Source organism: Rhodotorula graminis (genome assembly GCF_001329695.1).
Source record: "Rhodotorula graminis WP1 unplaced genomic scaffold RHOBAscaffold_7, whole genome shotgun sequence".
Classification (NCBI taxonomy): domain Eukaryota; kingdom Fungi; phylum Basidiomycota; class Microbotryomycetes; order Sporidiobolales; family Sporidiobolaceae; genus Rhodotorula; species Rhodotorula graminis.
Window position 1 is genome coordinate 473,133 of NW_017264934.1, and position 10,395 is coordinate 483,527.

At 68.4% G+C, this 10,395-nt stretch overlaps 3 protein-coding genes across 3 annotated transcripts; 1 reads left to right on the top strand and 2 right to left on the bottom strand.

Moving 5' to 3' along the window:
- Nucleotides 1-676: 676 nt before the first annotated feature.
- Nucleotides 677-3,028, bottom strand: RHOBADRAFT_53713 (uncharacterized protein; the record flags this gene model as incomplete). The annotated part of the gene is made up of 4 exons (XM_018416972.1): nt 677-861; nt 978-1,719; nt 1,803-2,344; nt 2,412-3,028. The coding sequence occupies 4 exons, from the start codon at nt 3,026-3,028 to the stop codon at nt 792-794; spliced, it is 1,971 nt and encodes a 656-aa protein (XP_018270818.1). The 3' UTR covers nt 677-791.
- Nucleotides 3,029-3,648: 620 nt separating this feature from the next.
- Nucleotides 3,649-5,808, bottom strand: RHOBADRAFT_53714 (uncharacterized protein; the record flags this gene model as incomplete). The annotated part of the gene is made up of 4 exons (XM_018416973.1): nt 3,649-4,440; nt 4,516-4,893; nt 4,964-5,057; nt 5,140-5,808. The coding sequence occupies 4 exons, from the start codon at nt 5,806-5,808 to the stop codon at nt 3,710-3,712; spliced, it is 1,872 nt and encodes a 623-aa protein (XP_018270819.1). The 3' UTR covers nt 3,649-3,709.
- A 589-nt stretch (nt 5,809-6,397) lies between these two features.
- On the top strand, nt 6,398-9,545 carry RHOBADRAFT_53715 (glycosyltransferase family 90 protein; the record flags this gene model as incomplete). Its single annotated transcript, XM_018416974.1, has 8 exons — nt 6,398-7,101; nt 7,178-7,261; nt 7,339-7,610; nt 7,731-8,108; nt 8,199-8,479; nt 8,598-8,731; nt 8,852-9,010; nt 9,202-9,545. 8 exons carry the CDS (start codon nt 6,398-6,400, stop codon nt 9,299-9,301), a joined length of 2,112 nt encoding a protein of 703 aa, XP_018270820.1. The 3' UTR covers nt 9,302-9,545.
- Nucleotides 9,546-10,395: the final 850 nt, after the last annotated feature.

Sequence of the window (10,395 nt, forward strand, 5' to 3'; positions counted from 1 at the left end):
GATGGGGGGACGAGTCAGTCTCGGTGGCGCGGCCTCGCGCAGGAGCAGAGAGAGAGAGAGTGGACGCACGTGGTGGTAAGGCTACAGAAAAGGGTTCGTGGCGTGGACGTCGAGCCGGCTCGAGCGTGCGGGTGAGGGCGGAAAGGCGAAAGTGGGCGAGGCGAGCTGGGCGGGACGAGGGGGCAGACGGGGCCGGCGGACGAGGGTTGCGAGGGGTGCGCGGTGGAACGAGGCGGAGAACGAGAAAGGGAGAAGGGAAGGCCGGACACGGAGGAGAGGAGAGGGGAGGGGAGGGGGGAGCGTGAGGAGGGAGGAGGGAGGAGGAGGAGGTGGACGAGGGCGAGGCTGCTGCCCGAGTCGGGACACGCCTTACTATTCGCAGAGCGCGCGTCAGATCGTAATCCATCCTTAAGCCTCGAATACAAACCGGTCCGCGCCGCGACCTCGCCCTCGACGAAGCTCCTCTCGCAGCGTCGGTCAACTCTGCTGCTCTCCTCGAGTCAAGCAGCTCGTCAAGATCACACTCCCTCTCATGAAGCTCGAGACCGCTTGCCGAGAGAGCGTTGCGAAGGTGAGGTCGTGCAAAGAGACAAAGAGGACACTGCGCGCTCGTGCGCCGGCCAACCGACCGTAAGGCTACATGGATCGTCATCCAGACGACAAAGGGTATGCGGGAGGGATAGAACTGCTGGGGGGTAAAGCACAGAAGAGGGAGGGGCCACTCGACGACCGGGACGAGGGAGGGGGGGACAAAGTACAGGAGCCGGCTCGGCGGCGGCGGGGCGACGCGCTCAGCTGCGGAAGTGGCGCAGGATGAGGGTGGACGAGGCGTGCTCGGTGTCGGTGATGACACGGCGCAGTCTGCGGGGAGGGAGGGAGTCAGGTCGAGTCGACTTGGGAAGGTCGAGGAGGGACGGCGCTCGAGAGACGCCTCGCCCGAGAGCGAGACGCACGAAAGAGAGAGAGAGAGGACGCACTCGAAGAGCATGATGTCGCCCCACAGGTACCCGCCAGGGAGTGGCGGCGTGTTGATCTTCTCCATCGTGTGCTCCTGGCCACGCATGAGCGCGCCCCACTCGTCGACGCGCACCCGGCCCCGCAGGCTCGTCTCGTCCGTCGACAGCTGCACCTCCTTGACGCGCTCCTTGCTCCCGATGCGCTCCTTGACCCGGTTCAGGAACCGCGCCTTGCCGAGCCGGCGGTTCGGGCGCACGGGCGCCGGCCGCACCCGGTCGGCGGCGGCGCGCTCGCGCGGCGACGGCTTGTGCATGTGGACCTGCTGCACGGCCGCCTGGGCACGGTGCTCGTGATCGCGCACGGCAAAGTGGAACACGTGCTCGAGCTGCTCCTCGGCCTCGGCGCGGTGCGCGGCCTCGTTGAGCGCGGCGGCGACCTTGCGCGAGATCTGGTCGAGGGCGGCGACGCGTGCGGGCGACGTCTGCTTGAAGTCGGGCGTCTGGTGCAGGGTGCGCCACAGGAGGGGCGTGTCGGGAAAGGCCGAGCCGAGGTCGGCGAGGGCGCGAGTGAGGCGGGTCGAGTACCACGACAGGCGCTCGGGCGACAGCTCGTCGTGCGGGTCGGTGCCGGACAGCTCGTCGAGGGCCGCAAAGTGGCGCAGGTCCCAGAAGCCCGACGAGACCTCGATCAGGTCGGGTTTGGTGCGCTTGAGCGAGTCGAGGAGCGGCATGACGATGTGCGACAGGCGGTCGTCGACGGCGACTGTAGAGGACGTCGAGGATGCGAGTCAGGTCGTGCGCCTGTTGTAGAGGGAGAGAGAGAGAGAGAGAGAGAAGGGGGCGCACCTGGAGGGTAGAAGTGCGGGTCTTGGAGGAGCGACTCGTGCTCAAACTCGACGCGATTGGCGAGGCCAAAGTGGAACACCGTGACGACCATAAAGTCGAGGTCCTCGAAGTAGCACACGCTCGGGCGCGTGCCGTCAAAGTTCTCCTGGTTGGCGCCGGGCAGGAACTTCTCGTCGATGCCGTTGACGAACCGCGGCGGCGACAGCGGATGGTCGCGCCCGATCGTCGCAAACTTGCCGCCGGCGAACCGGCAAAAGTCCTTGTTGTGGTTGCGCTCGACGTGGTCGCCGAACAGGAGGACCGTCTTGCCGTGCATCCACGCGAGCGGCGCGGCCGGGTTGCGCGACGCGCGACGACCGCGCAGCGGGAGCTCGAGCTCCTCGGGCTCGTCGTCGACGGTCGCGTTGACGTTGCGCGAGGCGCGCAGGGCGGCCATGTAGGCGGGAGGGGCGCACGACGGGTCGTACGGGATCCACCGGTTGTGCTCGGGGACCTTCTTGTCGACGTGGATGCGGCCAAACTCGGCGTACGGGTTCTCGCAGCTGTCGGGACATCGAGGTCAGTCACAGGTCGACGAGGCCGATGAGAGACTGAGAGAGTGGGACGCACGCGGTATGCTCGAACGAAGCGACGCCGAGATCCTCGAGGACCTCCTTGACGCCCCACCAAGTCGCCTTGCCGCGCCCCTCGAGGAGCGTCAGGCCGACGAGTCCGCCGAGGAAGAAGAGCGTGACGGCGGCCGACAGGGCGGCGCTGACGTTGCTGCGCTTCTTCCACCACGCGGCGCGTCGCGGGTACGGGAACGGCGAGTACAGGGGCGAGTCGCTCGCGTCGTGCGCAAAGCTGTACAGGCGCGCCTTCTCGTCGAACCCGGTCGACGACGCTGGCGACAGGTTCGAGCGCGGCGACAGGTCGTCCATGCCGGCGGCGTAGCTCTGCCGAGCGCGGTACTGGGCGACGCCGATGTCGAGCGAGGCGTGTCGCCGCACGCGCGGGTGCTTGGACGTCGAGAAGGCCTTGACCTCGACGAGGTTGCGCAGGAACTCGGACGAGCTCGGGTTGGCCGAAGGAGGGGCGTTGGTCGACGACGCCGACGAGGTGGCTGGAGGAGAGGGAGACGGGGCGAGGGACGAGTTGCGCTGGTGGACGTCGCGGCTCGCGCTGTCGTTGGCCGAGCTGACGCCGAATGCGACCGAGGACCGCTTGCTGTCGAGCGGGTAGGCCATGAGCGGCGGCGCGGCAGGTCGAGGTCGAGAGAGGCGGCGGCTCGGGAGGCGGTGCTGGCGTCGACGGCTGGCGACGAGAGAGGCGGGAGGTCCGGCGCAAGGGCGTGCGAGGGCGCGTGTGCTGGAACAGAGAGTACAGGTGCGTTCAACGCTGCTGGTGGTGCGAGAGGGAGAGGGCTGGACGAGGACGGAGGCGGCGACGCAAGGTCGGGTCGAGGCTGACGACGAGCGGGCAACGGCCACAAGCGTCGATTCGAAGGTTGGAGCTCGGCTCGACGGGACCCAGAGCGATCTGCGTCTCGGCCCTCTGCCTTCATGAGGCGGGCGAGGGCGTCGCCGTCCAAGGAGGTGAGGGGGCGAGTCGCGCCGAGTCGGAGCGCCGCGTCGGGAAAGAGTGCCGCGTCGGAAATGAAACCGGCTCGTGCGCCAGGGCCAAGCTTGGTCGTGCAACGAGGCTCCATTCGCTGCGTTCGTAAGCTCGTGCGGAGCGAGCGCCGGCGGCCGACGACGGCGAGGTCGACGAGTGGACGAGGTTCGAGCGCTCGAACGCCGGCCGATCTTCTGCTCCCGTTGCTCGCTCTCGTGCGCCCGTCCATATGCATCTGTCGCACAGCCGGAGAGAGAGAGAGAGGGAGGTCGTTACAAAAGTCGTGCGCGGTCTACTCGAGCGGGCGCCGACGTCTACACCAGCTCGGTCGGGCCCTGGCGCCAGGTGCGCACCCTGAGCGCCGACAGCGTGCTCTGCGCGCTCCCGCGCGTCCCGACAAACCCTGCCGAGCGCGCCTCGATCGCCTGGTCCATGACCTCCTTGTCCCACCGGCCAAAGCGCTCGCGCACCTCGAGGTCGTCGTAGTCGAGCACCGTCCACCCGAGGTTGGTCAGCTCGCCGAGGAAGGCGAGGTCGGTCACGTCGGTCGAGACGACGACGTTGAGGCTCCTCGCCGAGTGGCGGTGCTCGCGCGACTTGCGGCCCTGGCCCGTCGCGACGAGGTGCCGCACGCGGTCGACGGCGCGCTGGTAGTCGACGAGGTTGGGCGTGCAGCGCTCGGGCTGGTTCAGGAGGCGGCACTCGCTCGCACGCGCCTGGGCCGAGATGTGCACGGCGAGGAACGGGTGCCGGTGCCCGAGGAGGTGCGCCGCGAGGTCGCCCGCCGTCTCGTGCACCTCGGGCGCAAAGTGCAAGTGCTTGCCGTGCTTGAACCACGCCGTGTGATCGCGTGGGTCGAGGTGCGTCGTCGAGTGCTTGGTCGTCGGGTGCTCGGGCCGGTACAGCGAGTGGTCGATGCAGAAGACGTGGTTCTCGGGCGTCGCCGAGGCCGCCTTGGAGATGGACGCGTCGTGCTTGGCCTGGTCGATGAGCCCGGCCTTGGCCGACGTGTCCTTGTCGAACCGCGACAGGAAGGCGTGCGTGGCTGCAGGCGCGGAAGAGAGAGAGAGAAAGAGTCAGACGACGGGCTCGAGCGCGAGGAAGAGAGCAAGGGACGCACCCTTGAGGTCGTCACCGACAGCGCCGCCGTCCTTCTTGGTCGGCGCGAGCCGCACAGGCACAAAGCTCGGGTCGAGGCCCGTCAGGCGCATCTTGTCGGCGCGCTCGTCCCGCTCGCGGTCGCCGACCTGGCCGACCCAGCATCCGAGCTGCTCGGTCGTACCGGCCTCCTCGAGCTCGTGCGGCCGCAGGTCGTGCCAGTCGACGACGGCGACCGACGTCGCGGCGCCGAACCGCGCCATGTCAAAGATGGTCGACACCGGGTGCTGCGTCGTGTCGGTCGAGCGGTCCTTGGGCAGGAGGAACGGGTGCGAGATCGGGATGCGCGACAGGGCCGACGACAGGTGCGTGAGGTGGTACAGGTTCATCGTCTGCTCGGCTGCAGAAGGAGGGAAAAGGTCAGACTCGATCCGGGGGGAACGAGCGCTCGACGAGAGGGAGAGACGGACCAAAGTCGCCGTGAGGAGGGCTGATGAGGTACCGTGCGTCGGTGCTCAGCTCGTCGCGGAACGAGTCGTGCTTGCGGACAGCTCGCTGCTTGGCCTGCGCGTGAGGGGGGAAAGAGGCTCGAGGTCAGGTCGAGTCGAGGAGGACGAGGGAGAGGGAGGAGGAACGGGCGACGCACGACGTGAGGCGGTGTCGGGGCCAAGCTCGCCGCGAGGATCTGCTCTCGGCGCTGCATGTGCTTGACGATGGGGCTCTTGCCCCTCGAGCTGCCCCACAGGATGACGACGAGGACGAGGCACGCCAGCGTGCCCGCGCCGACCGCGACCTGGTGCATCGTCAAGCTCTTGTCGGTCGCCGCCTTTTTGCGCAACCGGGCCATCTCCTGCCCCTTGTCGCGCCACTGGAGCGGGCGGCCCTCGAACGTCGCGTTGGGCGCGCCGGCGAGCGTCGACTTGTACTCGCGCGCCTGCTTGATCGACGACGACTTGCTGTAGAAGCCGCCCTTGGCGCCCGACGACGGTGGAGGGAGGTCCTTGGGCGGCGGGGATGGCGGAGGCGAGTAGGCGGCAGAGGTGACGGTCGGGAAGGCAAAGTCGGGCTCGGGCGTCACCTTGCGGACGGCGGCGACGGCTGCTGGCGGTGACGGCGGCGGCATGTCGAAGCGGATGTCGAGGTCCGAGGCGTCGTGGACGGGAGCTGGGCGACGAGCGCGAGGGCCGTCGCCGGAGGTGCTCGCAGGTGGGGAGACCCGGCGCGAGGTCGTGGTCGACGAGCTGGGCATGACGAACGAGGCGTCGCCCTGGAGGGTGAAGTCGGACGCCGGGCTACGGTGACGACCTGCGGCCATAGCTGTCGAGTGTCGAGGTGCAGAGCGGTGGTGTCGAGGAAAGAGAGGGGAGGTCGAAGTCGAAGTCGGAGAGGCGGGACGACGACGACGTTGACGAGCACTCTGCGCCTTTGCCCGCCCGGACAAGGGAAGGGCTGGCAAGCGTCGAGCCTGGATTTCAATCGCGCCGGCCCGCCCTCCTCTCACCGCGCTGAGTGCGACGGCGGGTCGAACTCGCCGCGAGAGGAAGGAGGCGGGTGTGTGTCTCCCCCTGGCGAGCTCTGCAGCAGCCGAGGCTTGCGCCGAGCCGGCAGCGAGTGCGCATGCACGTGCACCAAGTACGCGCGCACAGCGAGAGCGCACGACGAGCTCAAGCTGGGAGCTGTGTAAGCCGTGGAGGGAGCAGAAGGTGAGCTGCGCGAGTCTGAATCGAGTTTGGCAAAGTCGCTGGCTCGCGGGGAGGCGGGCCGGCGGCGTGATCGAGGCTGGACCGCGCCGACTCCGCCGTGAGAACCGACGCTCTCGCTCAACGCTCCCACACCGCTCGCTCACCCGCCAGCAGCAGCAGCAGCAGCAGCAGCAGCACGCACCAGCTCGACCTGCGCCAGCCATGTCGCACATGAGGCGGCGGTCGTCGCACATGGGCCCGAGCCCGGACGAGCCTCGCGCTTCCCCCATCGTCGGTCGGACACCTCGACTCGGCACCGGCGTTGGCAGCACGACGGGCACGAGCACGCGGGTACCGCCCTCGCCCTCGCTCGGGTTCGGCGGTGCGGGCACCCTCCGCAGCGCACAGCGCGACCCGAACCAGGCGCCGACGGCGCAAGAGGTCGTCGGCCGCATCGCCTCGGTCCTCCTGCGCGTCCTCCGCACGCCCCGGGCCTTGACGGCGCTCGTGTGGCTCACCCTCATGTGGGTCGCGAGTAGCTACGTGCGCGAGAACGCCCACCACCTGTCGCAGCGGCCCGTCCACCCTCGCCTCCTCCCGCTCATCCGACACTCGGGCACCGCCCTCGAGTACCTCTCGCCCGACCTCGGCGGCCGCGTCAAGTCGTGGCACGACGACCAGGTCAAGAACGACCCGAACCGCCCGCTCACTGCCGCCGAGCTCGAGGCCGCGTCGCGCCACACGTTCCACCCGAACGGCCTCCTCCTCGTCAACCCGAAAGGGCGGCACCCGATCCACCTCTTGATCGAGGACGCCGAGCGCAAGTGGAAGGACAAGGTCGCGCGCCAGAGCAAGACGCTCGGCGAGGCCGTTCGCGAGTACAAGCGCCGGCACCGCCGCAACCCGCCAAAGGGCTTTGACGACTGGTGCGCCCCGCTCTCTGTCTCTCTCTCTGCCGTGCTCGTCCGCCTCGAGACCTGACGGCTACGTCGTGCGCGACAGGTGGGCTTTCTGCGAGGAGCACAACATCCAGCTGCGCGACGAGTACGACCAGATCAACCACGACCTCGCACCTCATTGGGCCCTGTGCGTCCCCTCTCTTCTCTCGCGCCCTCTCGCACCTCAACCCAGTCCCCGCCGAGACTGACACGCACACTCTGCAGCGAGGCGCACGACTCGCGGCACCGCAACAAGGTCATGCAGGAGCGCGACCACACGTTCACGGTCGCGATGCACCCGGGCGAGACCATGCCGACGCTGCACGGCCCGTACTGGGACCTCAAGCGCGCGACCGACATTGCCGACATGCTGTCGCTGTACACGGGCCGCATGCCTCGCCCGCTCAACATCACCTACATCATCGACGACAACCCGGCCGTCATGCTGCCGTACTCGCAGCGCGAGCGCATGGTCGAGCTTGGCGAGCAGGGCGAGTGTGCGTCCCCTTTTCTCTCTCTCTCTCTCTTGCATGTCGGCGACTCGACGGCGTGGTGCGACAGACCGACTCACCTCTCGTCCTCCCCCTCCTCCTCTCGCGCACGTCCCGCTCCCGCAGACTACGGCCCGTCCGAGTTCATCGAGGGCGAGGACCCGACCCTGTCCAACTTTGCGCAAGCCTGTGCGCCCAACTCGCCCTTGCGGCGCGCCGAGCGCGGCGAGTACACGCCCGACTACTCGGGCGACAGCGTGCGCTCGTTCGTGTGGAACCACGCCAAGACGACCGACCTGTGCCTGCACCCCGAGGCGCGCAAGCTGCACGGCCACACGATGCAGCAGGGCGTCCCGCTCGGCCCGATCGTGCCCCTGTTTGCGTTCGCAAAGACCAAGCTCCACTCGGACATTCTCACGACCCCGATCGAGCAGTGGGAGGCGCACTATGTCGGCTACGAGCCACCTTGGTCGGGCAAGAGCATGAACAAGCTCCTCTGGCGAGGTGCGTCCCTCTCTCTCTCTCTCTCTCGTGACGCGCGTTCGAGGAGGAGGAGGACAAGGTCCCTGACTGGTTCCCCCTCGTCGCGCGCAGGGTCGACGACCGGCGTCGAGTTCAACCGCCACACGCCGTGGCGCAAGTCGCAGCGCGCGCGCATCCACATCATGTCGCACGAGACCGAGGGCGAGCGGCACGTCATCTGGTCGCAGCGCGGCCAGCTGCGCGACGCCAACGTGTCGACGGCCGTCCTCAACGACCTGTACATGGACACGAGCTTTGCGGGCGCGCTCCAGCAGTGCGACGCCGAGACGTGCGAGATCCTCGAGAAGCAGTTCGACATCAAGCCGACCATCGGGCTCGACGAGTCCAACACGGTGCGTCCCTCCCCTCGCTCGGTCCCCTCCTCTTTTGCCTTGCCTCCCCGTCTCGCGCGCCCTGTCGTCGACCGACCGAGAGCGACACTGACTCGCCTCGCCCTGCTTCACCTCGCAGTACAAGTACATGTTCGACGTCGACGGCAACGGCTGGTCGGGCCGGTTCCACCGCCTCATGTCGATGCGCTCGGCCGTGCTCAAGTCGACCGTCTTTCCCGAGTGGTACCAGGACCGCGTCCAAGAATGGGTACAGTGCGTCGCCCCCTCGCTCTCTCGTCCTCGCCGTTGTCGAGGGAGAGCACGCCTGACCGCCTCGAGCCCACCTCCCCTCACGTCCTGCGTCCTCGTCACCGTGTCCCCCCCTCGGCGCAGCTACATCCCGGTCAAGGTCGACTACAGCGACGTGTACGACATCATGGCGTTCTTTGTCGGCATGCCCGACGGCTCGGGCGGGCACGACTCGCTCGGGGAAAAGATTGGCCAGGCGGGCAAGGACTGGGCGAGGGACTTTTGGCGGTACGAGGACATGGCGTGCGTCTCGCGCGCTCTCTCTCTCTCTCTCTCTCTCGGTCACCTCCTCGCGTGTCCTGTTCTCCCCCTCGCCCTCGCGCGCTGTTCCCCTCTTCCTCCTCCCGCCGCCCGCCTCGTTTCTCTCTCCCCCTCTCGAGCCCGCTCTCCCGCCACCCCTCACTGACCCACCCACCCCGGCACACCCCCCGCAGCGCCTACATGTACCGCCTCAGCCTCGAGTACTCGCGCATCTTGCACCACGACGAGGGCGACGTCGACTATGTCGAGATGCCCGACTTTAACTTTGACTAGCGGCTCGAGGGCGTGCTCTTCAACCCCGTTCCCTCTCTCTCTCTCTCTCTCACGCGCGCGAGGAGGAGGGGCAGGAGCGGGCGCCTCGATGGATGTCTCTCTGTCTCTCTCTCCTCCCTTCTCCGCCTCGACCTCCCTCTCGCCCTCTCTCTCTCTCACATGCTCAGCCACCCCTCTCTCATCCGTTCGCATCCACATTCATGAGTCCGTTCCCTTGCATTGCGTACCGTCGTCTTTCCCTTGTCCTAGGCGCTGGCGCGAGAGAGGGAGAGCGAGAGAGGGAAGAAGGGGACCGAGCGGCTGGTGAACGAGGTGGGTCGGGCGACTGGAGGCTTTCTCTCTCTCTCTCTATCGGCCGTGCTCTCGACGTGCTCGCGCGGGACAGGACAGAGCGAGCCAAGTGCGTCTTGCAGCTCGATCTGCTGCGCCCTCGCCCGGACCTCGTTCTCGCCCTCGAGCGCCCGCCTCGCCATCGCGCTCGCGCTCGCCCTCACGCGCGTCGTGTCACCCCTTCCACGCGTACCGCGCCATGCTCACCCTCCCACCGCCGTCGACCCTCTCGCCGAGCCCGAACGCATCGCCGTGCTCTCGCCCGCCGCCGTCCCCTCCTGCTCCTGCTCCACCTGCCCCTCTCGCTCTCGCTCTCGCTCCCCCTCGCCCAGCCCCTCCACCCGCCCCACCCTCCCCCTCCCCCGCCCCGTCGTCCCCACCCGCCCCAACGCCAGCCCCAGCACCGCGCCCAACCTCGACCCCCTCAGCCTCGAGCCACTCGGCCTGGCGCCTCGTCGCGGCCGGGTTGCCTCGGGGCGAGATGAGGCCCGACGAGGACACGACGCGGTGCCAGGGGACCCAGGAGGGGTTGGGTGGCGGTGGGGGGAGGGGCTGGGCGAGGGGGAGGGAGAGCGAGAGCGAGAGGGGCAGGTGGAGCCGGAGCAGGAGGGGACGGCGGCGGGCGAGAGCACGGCGATGCGTTCGGGCTCGGGGAGAGGGTCGAAGGCGGTGGGAGGGTGAGCATGGCGCGGTTCGCGTGGAAGGGGTGACACGACGCGCGTGACGGCGAGCGCGAGCGCGATGTGGGGACGCGTGATATATAT